The sequence below is a fragment of the Rattus rattus genome, chromosome 1, assembly GCF_011064425.1.
Source record: "Rattus rattus isolate New Zealand chromosome 1, Rrattus_CSIRO_v1, whole genome shotgun sequence".
Classification (NCBI taxonomy): Eukaryota; Metazoa; Chordata; class Mammalia; order Rodentia; family Muridae; genus Rattus; species Rattus rattus.
This window is the reverse complement of record NC_046154.1, coordinates 33,528,987-33,545,631: the sequence shown is the minus strand read 5'-3', so window position 1 is coordinate 33,545,631 and position 16,645 is coordinate 33,528,987. Positions and strand designations below refer to the sequence as shown.

General features: G+C 46.8%; 1 protein-coding gene across 1 annotated transcript in view; it reads left to right on the top strand.

Moving 5' to 3' along the window:
• Inpp5b (inositol polyphosphate-5-phosphatase B) overlaps positions 1-16,645 on the top strand; it is a 62,654-nt gene that overhangs the window by 11,078 nt on the left and 34,931 nt on the right. Inside the window, 2 exon segments of the mRNA XM_032898420.1 lie at positions 1,204-1,394; positions 1,396-1,585. Coding sequence (XP_032754311.1) covers positions 1,204-1,394; positions 1,396-1,585 — 381 coding nt within the window.

The window sequence follows — 16,645 nt, the reverse complement described above, 5'->3', positions numbered from 1 at the left end:
GGAATGGGAGGAGGGTTTTAAAGGAACTGGCTGCAGCATTTCTCACCTGCTCCCGGCTCCCAGAGTCTGTGTCCTCATCGACTCTGTGCCAACTTGCTCCCAATCCTCAAGAGCACCCCAAGCTCTCTGGCTGAGAGCTGTCCAGGGCACAGGCAGCATCATGGTAGAAATAGAAAGATAAGCCTGACTTATCTAACAATTTAAGGGTGTTGTGAGGAGCAGATAAGATTGGATGTAGGTTAGTAGCAAGTAACATTGAAAATAATTGAAACATTGAAAGCAGTGCCTGGCCATCCACAACCCGGGACTTGAGCTTAGGTCTCCTCAATTCAGTTGGATCTGGTTCATGCAGTTGTACAAGCTGAGCAGGCAGGACAAGAAGGGTTTAGCAAGAAGGGTTAATGCTACGGTTTGAGAAGTCAGAACTGGTTTGAGTCAGAAGCAGGGGTTGCTCAGGAACTTCTGCAGGGGAGGGGTGCCCATTGGGTTAGGAGTACCAGAAGGTTGTCTTGTGTGTGTGTGTGTGTGTGTGTGTGTGTGTGTGTGTGTGTGTGTGTGTGTGTACAAGGTTTCAACGTGTTGCTCAGGCTGGCCTGGGATTCACAATCTTCCTTGCCTCCTAAAGTCCGAGATTACATGAGTGTAGCCCAGGCTGATCCTGAATTTCTGGTCCTCCCACTTCTACCTCCTGAGTTTTGAGATTATGAGTGTGTGTCCCCCCCTTACTCCCCTATGTTTTATGTGGTGCCAGGTATCCCCTCCCCAGCTGCATTCTCAGGCTCTAGACAGCTTGTCTTAATAGTATATAAAAATAAAATAAAATATGAAATATAGCGTATTTTTAGTTTGTCTGTAGTGGCCAGGAAGTTTCAGATGAAGGATGGAGGAAGTTAAATCTCCCAGCCTTTTCTTTAGAGCGGGCATCTGGTTGAGTGACTTTGCATTTATCCTTTCTGAACTCAGCTGCCTCCTCTATAAAATTAGGATAATTCTCCACCTAATAAAGCTTGTTGGATAATGAAGCAGTCCTGCTTTGGCACAGCACTTTAGTCTTCACTTCTGTTAATTGCAACTGGGTTCCAGATCCAAGCCGAGAAGGAGCGAAGCGGGCTTGGGAGAGTCTGCACCACATACAATCTTACAGAAGTGCAGCTGGCTTTTCAACCCCGTGGCTCAGTCCGTGCTCCACTGTCCCTGCCACAGGTTTCGACCCTGAGACGCGGGATCCCGAGTTCCTGTGGCTGTCCAGACACCGGTGCGTGGAGTCCGAAGCAGAGTCGCCGAAACCCCGCGAGTGGAATTCGGACCCGGGTACCCGGAGTGGCTTCGCGCCCATTGGAGGAGGCAGGTATCAGTCTTGGAATGCAAGGCGAGGATTGGAGGATGTCTTGCCTCAGGGGCCCTGGTTACATTCTGCTTTGGGGAGGAGCCACTAAAGAGCCGGAATTTCTATTGGCGGAGGAGGTGCATGAGGGCGGGCCTGTGCGGGGACCGAGAGCGCGCGGCGGGCGGCGGGATGAAGCGCTTGAGGAAGCAGACTGGGAAATGTCGGCAGGCGGCGGCTCTCGGGAGCGCGACTGTGCAGGTCGGGCGGTCTTTGCGAAGCGGGGCTACGGTGTTGGGCTTTCGGGAGGATTGGAGGGTCGGCAGATGGCTGCGTGTGGGTGAAGGTCAAGGTGTTGACCATCAGCGAGGCGGGGATGCTGCGGCTGAGGCTCCGGCTCAAGTTCTGCTGGGAAGTTACTCTCCGCCAGACATGAGGGCAACAGGCCGGTGACCAGCGGGTACCCGGGGATCCTAAAAGAGGATGTTAGGGAAGCCCCGTTGATGGCCGGGTGGGTGACCTCGTACTGCTTGCTTATTCCCCTTGGCGTTTCGGTTTCTCGGGTCGAGGTAGTTCCTCAGTCCTGGCCTTTCGAGGGTGCTGTGTATGTGGGGGTGTGCGCGACTGTGACAGAGTTGTCTTCGGATGAGGCGTGGTGTGTGCTAGCATTCTCTCTGCCCTGCAGCCGCTGGGACACAGTGGCCTGTGCACGTAGCTAGAGTGTAGGGAGCCCTAGCTACCGTGAGACTGGAGGCCCTCGGGGGTGAGGTTAACAGGTGAACCCAACTAGGTTTTTGCCACTTATCCCTTGGTATAATGTGCAGCACAAAGGCTAATTGTTGAACAAGGTTTTGTCCTTTGCAGAGAGAGAGAGAGAGAAAGGCTCCGAAATTTGGGTCAGCCCTGTGATTTAGGGCTCCCTGGCGTTTGTTTGTTTTCCCCAGGGTGTTGTCCATGAAGCACCAGGCTCCTGAGGGCTTTGGCGCAATCACTAGTACCCATTTCTGCCATTCCTGTTCGCCCTTTGCTAGCGACGAAAGGCCGTCAAGTAGCCTTGTCAAGTATGGGCCAGGACGTTTGCAATTATGAGGCTTGAAAAGTTTGAGGAGTTGGAGCGATCCGTTGGGCAAGAGTTTGTAAACTGAGAGGAAACTAGGCTGCAGAGGACTTCCTCAGCCTTTCCTTCCTACCACAAGATGCCACTGAAGCCCTTGATGGTGTAGATAGTGCGCGTCTTTCTCAGGCTTATCTCAGAGGTCACTTGCACAGATGTTGCTTCTGGTTTGTGGTACCGGGACTGGGGAGTGTTCAAGATTAATGTTGTCTCTTGCCCTTTACAACAGGCTACCAGAAATGCAGTTAAGTAGAGAACAGGCACAGTGACTGCCAGAGCTGGGCTATCAGGAGCTCTTTTGGGCCTCTAGTAGAGATACAGACCGTGAGAAATCAGGGCAGCCAGCTCTGAAAAGAGTTATCTGCCCCAGGGTGAAATATGTGCACCGGTCGCAGAAGCATTCATTTTGCTTCACAAAGGAAAAACTGACCACATCCTGGAGAGGAATTAATGTCAAGATTTTGCTTTGACTTTTTAATTCCAAAGGTTCATCCCCTTCATAATCCCCAACAGTATATGAGATTATGTAACTGCCAGGTTGCCGCTGTTCAAACGGGAAAGGATGGTAGCAAACCAAGCCCCCTTTCTGTTTGGGTCATCTCTGATTCCAGAGTTGCTCTGGCCTCAACACAGAGTTGCTTCTTTAAGAGGTGGAAGGAGGGGTTGGGGATTTGGCTCAGTGGTAGAGTGCTTGCCTTAGAAGCGCAAGGCCCTGGGTTCCGTCCCCAGCTCCCAAAAAAAAAAAATAAAAAAAAAAAAAAAAAAAAGAGGTGGAAGGAATGCTTTAGGCCACCTCTGCACGCACCAGTAGATCCAGCCCCAATGGAAGAAAGTAGTGGATTTTGAATCTTCCTTCGTGTAGACCATCAAAATACCCACTTCCCCAAAACCCCGGGGGAACTAACCCAAGACAAAATGCTGCTTCCCAGTGCCCTGGGTAGCCAGGTGTGGAAGCAGATGCCTGTAATCCCAGCAGTTGAAAGGTGGAAGGCGCAAAACAAGGAGTTTAGAGTCAGCTTTTAGGTATGCCGGGGCCAGTTGGGCTATATGAAGTGAAACACCATCTCATTAAAACAAACACTTACCCCAACAACAATGGATTAAAAACAGCTATTCTTCAGGAGCCGACATTCTGAAGGAGACAGGTCTGCTAGGCTAGTGTATAAATAGAGCTTGAGGAGGCACAGGGTCAATCTAGCAGCATGGTGGTCCTTGTAGGTTAAACAAAAGCATCTTGAAGGTCTGAGTGTGGCGTTCATCCCATTGTTTCGCCTTGTTAAAGGAAGATCTCACTTTAGTGATTCCCCCCACCCCCTGACTCCTTTCTTTGGTTAGTCTCAGCTGAATTCAAAAGTGCCAAGGTGAGGCTAAGTAAAAGCGCTCACCTTGTAAATAGGACCTGAGTTCATATCCCTGGATCCCCTGTAGAGTCAGACACCTTGGTGGGCATCTATAATCCCAGAGTCCCTGTGGTGAGATGGGAGGTGGAGGCAGGAGAGTCTACGGAAGCCTACGGAAGCCCGGAAGCCACCTTTGTTGAATTCAGGAATGAATAAGGGATTTTGTCTCAAGGGAGGTAGAAAGTGAGGACTGCATATCCACATGCAGACTCATCACTCAAAGATTTAAACAAGAGCTCCAGGGTGGCTTGGTGGGAATGTAGTAGGAAAAAGAGATTGGAGCTAATATCTGACTAAGTCTGTGTCTTCAGGTCACAGATGTGTCAGCGCTGGGCTGTGGTGTGGAATCACAGTGGCCGATGCTCTTGGATTCTGGAACATTATGGTCTTATTTTGATTTTGGGCAGTAGCTGTTGTGCTTCATTACTTATTTGATTGTTTTAACTTTGGGATGCTCTTTCCTTCCTTAATAAGAACAGAATGTGGCTGGGGAGAAATGCCTCACTTTTGCTATGTGGCAGCCTAAGGGCTCTGTAACTCATACAGCCCCACTGGGGATGCTGCACGCAGCTCAGTATCGTCCAAGTCCTTTTGCAAAACATTCACCAGCGTTTCAGTCTGGGTTCATGGCAGAGTCCTGGAGTATTCTGGAGGATACATGGGAAAGGAAACAGCTGAAATCCCGTGGGGGTCATTTAACCAAATGGCAGAAAGGAGCTCTGGGGTCCAGCCGAGTGGCTGATCAGGTAAAGGCACTTGCTACCAAGCCTGATGCCCTGAGTTTGGCTCCTGGGACTTATGCAGTAGAAGGAGAGAACTGACTTGGCACACACGTAACATGTCATGCATGTGCACGCTCACATCACACACTGACTTCCACACACAAATTCATAAGAAATAAAGGAATAAATGTCATTTCAAAAACCAACAAAGTGGTAATAACAATTTTTTTTTTCCTGAGACAGGGTTTCTCCGCGTAACCCTGGCTGTTCTAGAACTCACTGTGTAGATCAGGCTGGCCTGGAACTCACCTAGGTTGGCCAGCCTGTGTTTCCTGAGTGCTTGGGTTAAAGGAGTGCACCACTACCACCCAACACATTTTTTTTTTTTTTTTTTTTTTTTTTTCCGAGCTGAGGACCAACCAGGGCCTTGCTTGCCTAGGCAAGCGCTCTACCACTGAGCTAAATCCCCAACCCCATTTTGGTGTTTTTAAGAAGGTTCTTTTTCTTTTCTTGTAGCTGATTCAAAATTAGGCAGCGTTTTAGTAGCTTGAGTGTGTGTGTGTGTGTGTGTGTGTGTGTGTGTGTGTGTGTGTGTGTATTTGGAAGCCATAGGTCATTTTAGGTATTGTTTCCTAGGATCCATCCAGCTTGTTTTGTGAAATAGGGTCTCTCCAGACTGACTGGTTACAGAGTCCCAGGACTCATCCTGTCTCTGCCTCTCTGGTCCTGGGATCGCAGGTGAAAACCATTGCTGCTGGCTTTTTACATGGGCGCTGGGGGTTGAAGTCAGGTCTTAATGCTTATGCAGCAAACACCTTACTGGCTGAGCTCTCTCTCTAGCTCTTGCAACCAAGTTCTCACTGAAGTATGTTACAAATATTTTCCCCTGGACCCAGGAAGCAAAGCATTAAACTCTGCCCGGCCTGTGAAAGGAAATGAGTACTATTTATATCTCGGGGTAGCGTGAAGGGTAACCTACATTACCAAAGCTGGAACCAGAGAGAAAAATAGCCCGTGGGTCGCTTTTCTGCTTCTTTCATCGGGCTCTGTCTGTTTTAATAAGTCAAACCTGCGTGGCCGAAAGTCTTTCATCGTGGGGAAGATGAATTTGCCTTTTGTTTATCTTTGAGGTGGAAACACTGCTCATCTTGTCCGCCGCTGTAGGAAGTCCTTCAGGCTCCTAAGCAAATGAATGCATTCAGACCCACTTGTTTCTTTAAGCAGAACAAAAAGATACTCAGTTTCTTCCTTTTGTTGTTTCTGTCTCCATTTTCCACTTTGTCCCATTCAACCTCTGGCTTCTACAACCGGCAAATCTCCTTCTTAATAATTGTTTTCTTACCAAAATAGTTGGTTTTGGAAGGTCTCGTCTGGACCCACAGACACTCAATTAGGCGTGGAGCTTTAAGCAGAAATCCTCCAGGCCTGACAGTTAAGCAAGAGGGGAGCATCAGTGTTTAGGAAAGGACAGTGTTGGGGCAGAGACTCTGACTCTGTGTGTGTGCATTGTTGTTGTGTTGCCTAAAATACACTGTAACAACAACAACCCAAACAAAAAAAGAAGAAAAAATCCCAATAAAACCCAAAGTAGCGGGGCACAGCTCCATGGTGTGTGTAAGGTCCCCAAATCCCCAGCACTAGAAAAAAAGAGTGGAAGAAATACTTTCATGATTTTGTAAACTTTACTGATGATCCATCTATGGACCGAAGTTGGCAAATGTTTACAGGAGAGAGACTTTCATTCTTGGCATTTTGATAAGGATTTAAAGTGCGTGTGTGTCAGTGGCCTGGGTATTTTAAAAATGAAAAAGGTGCTTTAACAAGGACCTTTGATTGTTCTTTTCTTTTCGTTTGTGTGTATATGTGGAGTGTGCCTGTGTGTGTTCCTGTGTGGGCACACAGATGTCTTTGTCGGTGTGTGGAGGTTGGGAGAGCGTGTGAAGTACCCTCTTTCGCTTTCTGCCTCATTTCTTGACACAAATGCTTTTACTGAACCTGCAGCTTCACCGGTTTTCTGCTAGGTTGAGTCCCAACCATCTTCTTGTGCCCCCAACCCCTTCTTGCCAATGTTGAATTTACAACATACACAGCCATGTCTGTGTCTTTATGTGGGTGCGGGGATCTAGGCTCAGGACCCCGTGTTCATTCAGCTCTTACTTTCCGAGCCATTTCCTCTCTAGTCCCTGACTGGGAAACGGGAGTAAATTCTTACATCTGTGAAATGGGAGTAAATTTGCTTCCTGGAAGGAGGAATGCTGACTTCCTTCCTTAGGGGTACTTTTGTTTGGGATCGGACGTTGTATATGCCTACCCACTTCTTCCCACTGAGAGCTGCAGATCCTTTCTGCTTTAGTCTTCTAAATCCCAGGATTACACATGACGCAGTGTGCCGCTACACTCAGTGAAATTTTTACCCACTTGTCTCTCTCCTCCTTTTTTTGGAAACGGAGCTTCACATAGCCCAGGCTAGGCTTGAGTTCCTGAGGATACTCATGAACTCTTGGTCCTCCCACTCGCTGGGATTACACAGCTTTTGTTTCGACTGCTGTCACAGTCTTCCCCCTTCCCCCACTACTGTTTCTTTCTTTTAGGGCAACCACTGAAAGCCATGGTTGTCTTATTTTATTGTTTTTTTCAAGATTTATTTACTTATTTAATGTCTGAGTACACTGCCACTGTCTTCAGACACACCAGAAGAAGGCATCAGATCTCATTACAGATGGTTGTGAGCCACCATGTGGTTGCTGGGAATTGAACTCAGGACCTCTGGAAGAGCAGTCGGGTGCTCTCCACCGCTGAGCCATCTCTCCAGCCCCCTGCCTGGCATTCTTACCTAGACAATTGCAGTGGCTCCGTACTAATCTTCCCCTTCCCCTACTTTTTTTTTTCTTTTTTTCATTTCTCAGTTCCGATCATCAAGCCACCTTGCCCGTGCTAGACAGTTACTCTCCCATTGAGTCACATCCCAGCCCTTGCCTTTCTGTCTGCTCTTAAATTCCCCTCTTCCTCCTTAGCTCACACTTCCCAACACATCCCATTGAGTCTGGGGTGAGGATTGCTCCATGCCCCAATGCTTAAGGGATAAAGTTCAGATTCCCTAGTGTCGCGTGAGCTTTACCACAGCCGGCCTCTACTCTCACCCAAACCACGACTCAACCTTTATTCACTTCAAACGTTGCTTATTGTTTCCGGAAAAAGCCCTGTACTTTTTTTTTTTTTTTTTTTTACCTCTTTGTTGACGACATTCTTTTGAGACAAGGTCTTCACTGTGTAGCCCTGGCTGACCTTGAAGTTACGGAGACCCACCTGTCTTTACCTCCCAATGCTGTGATTAAAGGCATTGACCAACTAGGCTGAATTTCCGAAAACTTTATTTGTGTCACATGCAAGCACGCATGCACACACACACACCACACACACACACACACACACACACACACACACGCATTCATGTATCATGGGACAAGTGTGGAGGTTCTCTCCTTTATCTTGTGGGTCCTGGAGATTAACTCAGAATATCAGGCTTGGCAACAAGAGCCATTTCTTTAGCCCTGGCTCCATTTTTACAAACTGAACTTGAACTTTTGAACTCACTGTTCTTCGCTTTTGGGGAGGGATGTCTGTCTGAGCCAGCAAGGTGTGGCTCAGGCCTGTAATTGTAAATACTTGGGAAGTAGAGGCAGGAGGATCAGGAGTTTGAGGTCCACCTGAGCTGCTTGAAGGGAAAAGAAAAGTCTGCCTTTGGCTTAGCTGAGGAAACTAAATTATAGTCTTCACATGCAGCATGCCCCTCCCTCTCCTCTTGTGAACTGCTCTGCACCCCTGCCCCCCCCCCCACCACCCCCGCTTCCTGGCTTGTTCTTCCCACTTCTCTTTCGGCCCTATCACCAGACCACAGACAGTTCACTGAAGGCTGGTGGAAGAGAGAGCCTGGAGGAAAAGTCAAGTCATCTCCACTATCCCGTCACCCCTGACCAGTGGTCAAGTGATTGTGTCAGAGTCGCTCCCCTTTAAAGCTTGGCTGCCTGTTTATGGTCCTTGTTTACCTACTGCGATTTGTACAGGGAACAAACCAGATTTTGAATTCAAGACTCAGAGCAAAAAATGTGGTTTTTTTAGACTTGAGTTTCTGCCCTCCCCCCACATCCCCTTAAATATTTCAGTCCTGATTTTCCTGCATCTACCTCCCAAGCTCTAAAATTACAGGCATGTAGCACCAGGCCTGGTTTTATGGTACTTTTTTTATGCATAGATCCTTTCTCAGAAAAGACAAAAAACAAGCCCAAACAAACCTGTAACTGTTTGGTAAGCAAGCTCAAAGGGTATCAAAGGGCTCTTTCCATCCTTTGTAATGCCAGGTGCCCTGTGTTATTAAAGTCACTCAAGAACTCCTAGCTGGACTGGAGGCATGGCACAGGGTTCAGGTGTCTGAACTACTGGCTGCTCTTCCAGAGGTTAATTCCCAGCAGCCACATGGTGGCTCACAATCATCTCTAATGGGATCTGATGCCCTCTTTTGGCATGCTGGTGTACATGCAGATAGAGCACCCATATACACAAAATAAATAAATAAATCTTAAAAAAATAAAAATGGGGGTGGGGGATTTAGGTCAGTGGTTCAGCGCTTGCCTAGCAAGAACAAGGCCCTGGGTTTGATCCTCAGCTCCAGAAAAAAATAAATAAGTAAAAAAGAACTCCTAGCTTTGTGTATGGGTACTATGCAAACACTTAGTTTTCCTTTGCTTTAAGAATAAAATTCAAGGGGTTGGGGATTTAGCTCAGTGGTAGAGCGCTTGCCTAGCAAGCGCAAGGCCCTGGGTTCGGTCCCCAGCTCCGAAAAAAAGAAAAAAAAAAAAGAATAAAATTCAAAGCCTGGAATGGTGACAGAAGGATTGGGAGTTCAAGGCCGACCTGCTGCTAGAAATAGTCCTATTAAGTGGAATTACATCATTCTCAGGAAAATAAATACAGGGGCCCAGAAAATAGCTCAGTTCTTAAAGTTCTTTTGCATAAGCACAAGTTGGCTCTCTGGCATCCATTGTAGAGCTGGGTTGGTGCCATGCTCTTTTAATTCCAGTGCTGGGGAGGCACAGGGAGAAGGGTCCCTGGAGTTCATGGGACAGTCTGGTCTAATTCACAAGTGTCAGGTCATTGAGAGGTCCTATCTCAGAAAGGACACTCATGAGCACCAAACACACACAAAGTCTTCCTTTTTTTTTTTTGTGCTTCCTAGATTATATGGATAAAGTCATGTGTATAGATGATGATAACAGACGGCAGTTAGAAGTGACATTGTCTAGGGGAGTGAAGAGGACTGAGGGGGTAGGGAGAAAGAAGAGGGGTGGGCACTGGGTGTGTGTGCTCAAAGGGCATCATATACGTACGTTCGTGGAAACGGCCTTAGGCAACAGTATAATATAATTAAAGGTGTCCTCTTGTCCTCTAAAGAAGAAAAATGGAAAGTCCAAGGTTTGTGTGGAGTTCAAAGTCTTACCATTTGGCTCAGAATGTGCCACAATTATTATTAGCAGTTGTGATTTATTAAGCAATGACTGTGATCTATGGACCCTAATAATGTGCTGTAAAAATTCTAGGAGCTAGGTGTGGTGGTATGTACTTGTAAGGTAGCAGAAGGATCAGGAATTGAAGGCCGTCCTCAACTATGTAGTGAATTTGTAAGTTTGAGGCCAGTCTCCTGTCCACCATGAGACCCTATCTCAGACAGCAATAAGAAGCGTTCTGGAAGGAAATCTTCATTTTTTTTATTTTGGGAGCATGTCGAGGTTTGTTTGGTTTGGTTTTTTGAGACAGAGTTACTCTATGTAGCCCTGACTGTCCTGGAACTTGACTTGTAGACCAGGATGGCTTTGAACTCACAGAGATCCCCCTGCTTCTGTCTCCCAAATCCTGGGATTAAAGGCATGTGCCACCACTGCCCAGCAAGCTTGTTTGTCTGCTTGTTTGTTTTCATTTATCTTAATCATCATGACAAAATTCCAGAGGAAAACAAAGTGGACCAGGAGATGGTTCAGTGGTTGAGAACGCTTGCTGCTCTCATAGAGGACCTTAGTTCAGGTTTTAGCACTCATGTTGGGCAACCACCTGTAACTCCAGCTCTAGCGCACGCGCGCGCGCGCACACACACACACACACACACACACACACACACACACACAAGAATTCATTTTAGCTCATCATGGCTTCAGCGATTTAAGTTCATGGTTATCTGCCTTTGTTGCTCCCCGCCCCCTTCTTTCTTCTTCTCTTTTTAGATTTCTTTTTTTTTTTTTTTTCTTTTCTTTTTTTCGGAGCTGGGGACCGAACACAGGGCCTTGCGCTTGCTAGGCAAGCGCTCTACCAGTGAGCTAAATCCCCAACTCCTCTTTTTAAATTTCTATTTACTTCAGACATCTGGTAAAGCAAAACCTTCCTACTGGAAGAACATAGTAAAGGAAAGGTGTTCACTGCCCGCATCTTGGAAGCAGAGAGGAAGGTTGGGGGAGAGAAGGAGAGAGAGGGCCTGGGGCAAGATGCACGCTTATGCCAGAAGAGGGCAATCTGATCTCTTGGAGACAGAGTCATAGGTGGTCGTGAGCTGTATCTGTACCGTGATCTTCTGCAAGATCCCAAAGTAGGTGCTGATAATTAAACCCGATTGTCTGTGCAGGAGCAGCAAGGCCTCTTAACAACTGAGCCATCTCTGCAGCCTGTAAGGCATCTAGTCCAGTACTCTGTATCAGGGCACGCTATCAAGTGCAAGGGGTTAGTACTTATGGAGAAGAAGGAAAAGAGCAGAACAGAATGTCCGAGTGCCTGCTGCGTACGGCCATTGCACTCTTTATTTTGAGACAGACTCATACTCTGTAGCCTGGTCTGGCCTGGAACACACTGTGACTTCAGGGCTGGCTTTGGAGAATCCTCCTGCGTCAGTCTCCTTGAGCCGCCATGGCTATGCATTTGATCATCATTTGACTTCTTGGTCACACTAGTACCACTTTACAAATGAGGAAAGAGATTGTCTTTTGCTTGAGGTTTCACATGATGTAATGGATGGACAGGAAAACACCCGGCTTTATTTATTCCGAAACCTGGGGTTTTCCTCTCATGTCTCTGAAAGTACCAGACAAGGCTCTCTGAATTTACAGAGACACCTACCGAAGGCTCGTGTGGGCGAGCGGAGCCTTGTGAATGGGAAGGCAGGAGTTGAGGCTGGTTCTACAGGTGAGGTGGCCAGGAAGTAGGAGGGACTCCATGTCCTAGGAGTGGGTGCTGTGTGTGGGAACCGGTCTTTTTAGACTAAGATGTCTGGGTAGTGGATTAATGAGGTAGAATAAAGCCAATATGCAAAGGGCTTTGGATGCCTCAACCTACAGGCATCATCTGACCCTGAAAGTTTTGGAACAGAAAGATGAAATCAGAGTTTCATGTGGTCAAGACCAGAGATGACACTGGACAAGGAGGAGTGGGAGGGTCTCTTAGGCTCTAGCGGTAGCAAATGAAGAGGCTGAGTAAATTGCAAAGCTGAGGTTGGAGGAATGGAGGCTGCTGCTGATGGCGCTGAGAGCTCGGGAAGAGAGCATAGGTGTGAGGTCACAGTTTTCCCTGGAACCTACCCAAGTTTAGAACATCCTGTGAGGACTCAGGAGACAGAGGAAGGCTGAGCTGAATGGCCCTGCGTACAGTGACCCAGAGGAGGCACCAGACCTGTACCTGTACCAATAGTTACGGTGGCTTCCCAGCTATCGGTTTCCATAAAGTAAAATGAAAAACTGAGTTGCTCATTTGTCGTAGTCACATTTTACGTGTTCGGTCTATTTAACCGTCACGCTGTTGACAGGGCATCTGCCCACAAAAGTTCTTTTTTTTTCCCCTCTGAGTTGGGGTCTCACTATATAGCCCTGGCTGGCCCGGAGCTTGCTATGTAGATGAGGCTGGCTTTAAACTCAGAGCTCTACCTGCCTCTGCCTCCCAAGTGCTAGGAGTAAAGGTGTGTATAGGAATGTTCAGTCTGTTTTTGTTTCATGTGTGTGTGGATGGGGGGCGATGTTGGTGCGCCTTTGGAGGTCAGAGGACAGTATGGAGTCAGCTCTCTCCGACCTGGATATGGTTCTAGGGATTGAACTCAGGTCATCAGGCTCGCGTGGCAAGCGCTTTACCCAGCTGAGCCATCTTACAGGCCCAGAACTAGGATGTTTTGACTTGGGTCTAAGTATACATTTTTACTTTCATGCAAAAGTCCAGACTGTATGTGAGTGGTAGGCCTGGCGTCGAGAGTTTGAAAGTGAGACCTTGTCTCATCTTCGTCTTGTATTTTGGGAGTTGTTTGACTTATAGAGGACCTGGCTACTGAGAGCAGGATAGCTTCTTTTTACTCACGGGAAAAAGACAGCAACCATAGGAGGAAGATAGGGTTGATTTTCTTTAGCAGAAGCAGCAGAGGCTTTACAGTAAGAGACAGTAGGACCTAAGTTTCCGACTCCACAGCCTGTGTCTTTATGTAAACCACACAATAGGCCTGGGATATGGCTCAGTGAAGTAGAAATTATTATTATTATTTTTTTTTTTTCGGAGCTGGGGACTGAACCCAGGGCCTTGCGCTTGCTAGGCAAGTGCTCTACCACTGAGCTAAATCCCCAACCCCGAAGCAGAAATTATTAAATGGGGGTTGCTGCCCTATCTTCGATCATCATTTAATCCCTAAATAAAAGACATAAAACCTTTATATTTATAATAAGCCTTAAAGCATTAGAGCTTGGCAGATATCAGCCCTCTGTGTTACTTTGTCTATGTGTCTGTTAAGAACCCTGAGATAGAACTTGCCACATTCTGCCTGGGCTGCTCCTACTCGAATTGGCCAGCCCTGGTAACCATACTTTCAAGATCGACCTACCCTGTGGCATCTTCTTCCTTCTCTCTCCTCTCTGTCCTCTTGTTCAGACTCTTAGCCCAAACCAAATCCTTGCCTACCTTTCTTCTCCCCAGCCACAGGCTGTAGACATCTTTATTGACCAATCAGGGATAACTTGGGAGGTAAGGCTACATAGTAGCACTTGGTATACATGAGGAGCAACTCTTGGGGCAACAATACATAGCAACAGGCCAAACCTCACCAGCTCAACTGGGAGAGTGCTTACCTCAAGTGTACAAAGCGAGGGGTTTGATCCATAGCCTTGTAAAAAAGGGCTGGACTGGACTGGATGTACAACAGGCACCTGGAGTCACAGTGCTCTGTAGATGAAGGCAGGATGACCAGAAGTTCAGAGTCATTCTCTTCTACATACTGAGCTTATGACTAGCTTAGCCTACGTGAGACCCACCTCAAAAATAAAGCCAAAACAAAATGAAAAAGAAAGCAGAAATAAGCAAAGAGAAAAAGATCACCAGGGAGAAATGACCATTACTAAAGAGTTGCTATGTGCCCTTCTGGATTTTCTTTGTTTATAGATCTTTATTTTCTGATACTGTTGAAAAATTCCTGGTTGGTTGTGAGAGCAGGAGCACATCTCTAATCCCAGCACTCCCAGAAGGCAAAGGCAGGCAGATCTGTGAGTCTGAGTTCAGCCTATTCACCAAAACAAAATCCCCAAACCCTGATGCTACATGTTGTATAAAGAAAAGTTTTAAAAAAGAGGCTAAGTTTGAAAGAGGAGGGGTGGATATAAGGGGGTCTGGAAAAAGAAAGAGAGGGGGTGAATGATATGTTTTTTAGTTAATTTTTGTTTGTTTTGTTTTGTTTCTATTTTTCAAGACAGAGTTTCTCTGTCCTGGAACTTGTTCTGTAGACCAGGTTGGCCTCAAACTCAAGAGATATTCCTCCTTCTGTCTTCCAACTGCTGAAACCAAAAACGTGTGCCACCACTGACTGACTTTAGTTAAGTTTTTTAAAAAAAGATTTATTAATTTATTGTGTATGAGTACACTGTAGCTGTTTTCAGACACACCAGAAGAGGGTATCAGATCTCATTACAGATGGTTGTGAGCCACCATGTGGTTGCTGGGATTTGAACTCAGGACCTCTGGAAGAGCAGTCAGTGCTCTTAACCGCTGAGCCATCTCTCCAGTCCTGAGATTATTTTTTTTAAGTTATTTCTTTAGCTTACAGTTTTGGTAGCCCAAGGTCCAAGTTTGAGCAGCCCGTCCGTTCAGCAGGGTTTGGCAGTGTGTGTAGAAGAGGTGAAGCCAGAAAGACTCAAGGCCAGGGTTGTTCTTTTTGTAGTGACTAGCCATTGAGGGAATTAACTGGTATCTTACAAGAACAGCCTTACTCCCTTCTGAGACTAGCATCCGCAGCTGACCCGACCACCTCCAGGGCCCTCAACTTTTAGAAGTTCCATCACCGCTTGCCATTGCTAAATGAAGGGTAACTTTCCAGAGAAGCCTGTGGGCAAGCTGCATCCAAACCAGAGCTATCTGTCTGTGTTGCCTACAGACGGGCGCTGGCTTCTAAGTGCCTTGTACGTGAACATAGATTCACGGTCCTTTCTAGCACACGGCGATACAGCTGGCTGCACTCGGCAGCATCTTTGCTGCTTCGTCAGCAGTTCTGAACTCCCAGAAGCCTTGGGGGCTAACAAGAATTTTTGTTTGGCTCAAGCTAGATTTGGCAGTGGAACTTCCTTTTTACCGACATGAGTCTGTTCATGGATTTATTTATCCAGCATTGCTATTCAGAGGTCACACTGTGTCTCAGCGTCTACTGGGGTTGTTATCAAAATGGTGTAGGTGATGTCCTGTCATTCTGAAGTGCCCTAAATTCTGAATTGCAATATACACTGGGCTCGGAGGTTTTGCAATCAGGCTCTGAGGTTCTGTGTTTGGCTATACTGCTCTCCAGGCTAAGAAGCCTTAAAAGGCAACACTGTCTGTAAAGCAAGGTTTGTGTGGGAAGGTGGTGGTTGTTTAAGATGTTAATGCAGAGTCAGAATTAAAGAGGAAGGAAGGAAGGTTGATAGATTGATTCCATACTTCTCCACACCCCGATCAAGTTGCAGTGGTTAGGACTAACCAACTGGGCTCTCAGTCGGAAGTGGCTTCAAGTGTAGGCATGGCAGGTAGTCATCAGGAATGCATTCAGAGATCAGCTCTAAGAGACAGCCCCAGTGAGGAGAAAACACTGTTTTCTTCAGTATTCTTTATCGACAGCCAGGTATGCACCGCTTGTTATGGCAAGCCAGGGGCCACAGGAAAGAGTCCTCTGTCTCTCCGGCTAAAGAGGCAAGACTCCTCAGACAGCCCAGCTAGTTAGGTCTCTGACGTGATAAGTACCTGCACAGATGCAAGCTCAGGATGCTGGGATCCCAGAAGCTGGAAGCAGAGCCAGCAGGTTCGGCTAGCCTCGGCTGTACAGAAGACAAGAGTGCAGACAGTGACCCAAGTTCAGTTTCCAGCATAACACAGACAGCTCACTCCCACTTACAACTCCAGCTCCAGGGGATCAATACCCTCTTCTGGACTCCTCACACACCTGTGTACACACACACACACACACACACACACACACACACACACACACACACACACACACACACACACACACACTTAAAAATAAAATAAATCATCTTGTCTAAAGAGATGTCTCAGCTGTTAAGAGTACTGGCTTCTCTTGCAGGGGACTTGGTTTCCTTTCTCAGGAACCACATGATATCTTGCAGCCATTTTGTACCCCATTTCTAGGGGATCTGACACCTTTTGGCCTCTGCAGGAGCCAGGCATACACACAATATGGTCAAATACTCATATACATAAAATAAATACCTTTTAAAATTTAAAAAATAAATCTTTAAAACCAAGCATGGTACATGCCTTTAACCTCAGCACTTGGGAGGCAGAGGTAGGCAGATCTTTGGAAGTTCAAGGCCAGCCTAGTCAACATTGTTAATTCTAGTACAGCCAGGGTTACATAGAATGACCCTGACTCAAAAATAAATAGCAGACAGATTAAAAAATAAAAATAAATTAAAAGAAAAAAAAAAAACCAAGCAAACCTCAAAGCTGGGCTGTAGGGATTGCTCAGTAGATAAAGACATTTGCTGCCAAGATGACAACCTGAGTTCAATCCCTGAGACCTGCATGACTGAAGGAGAGA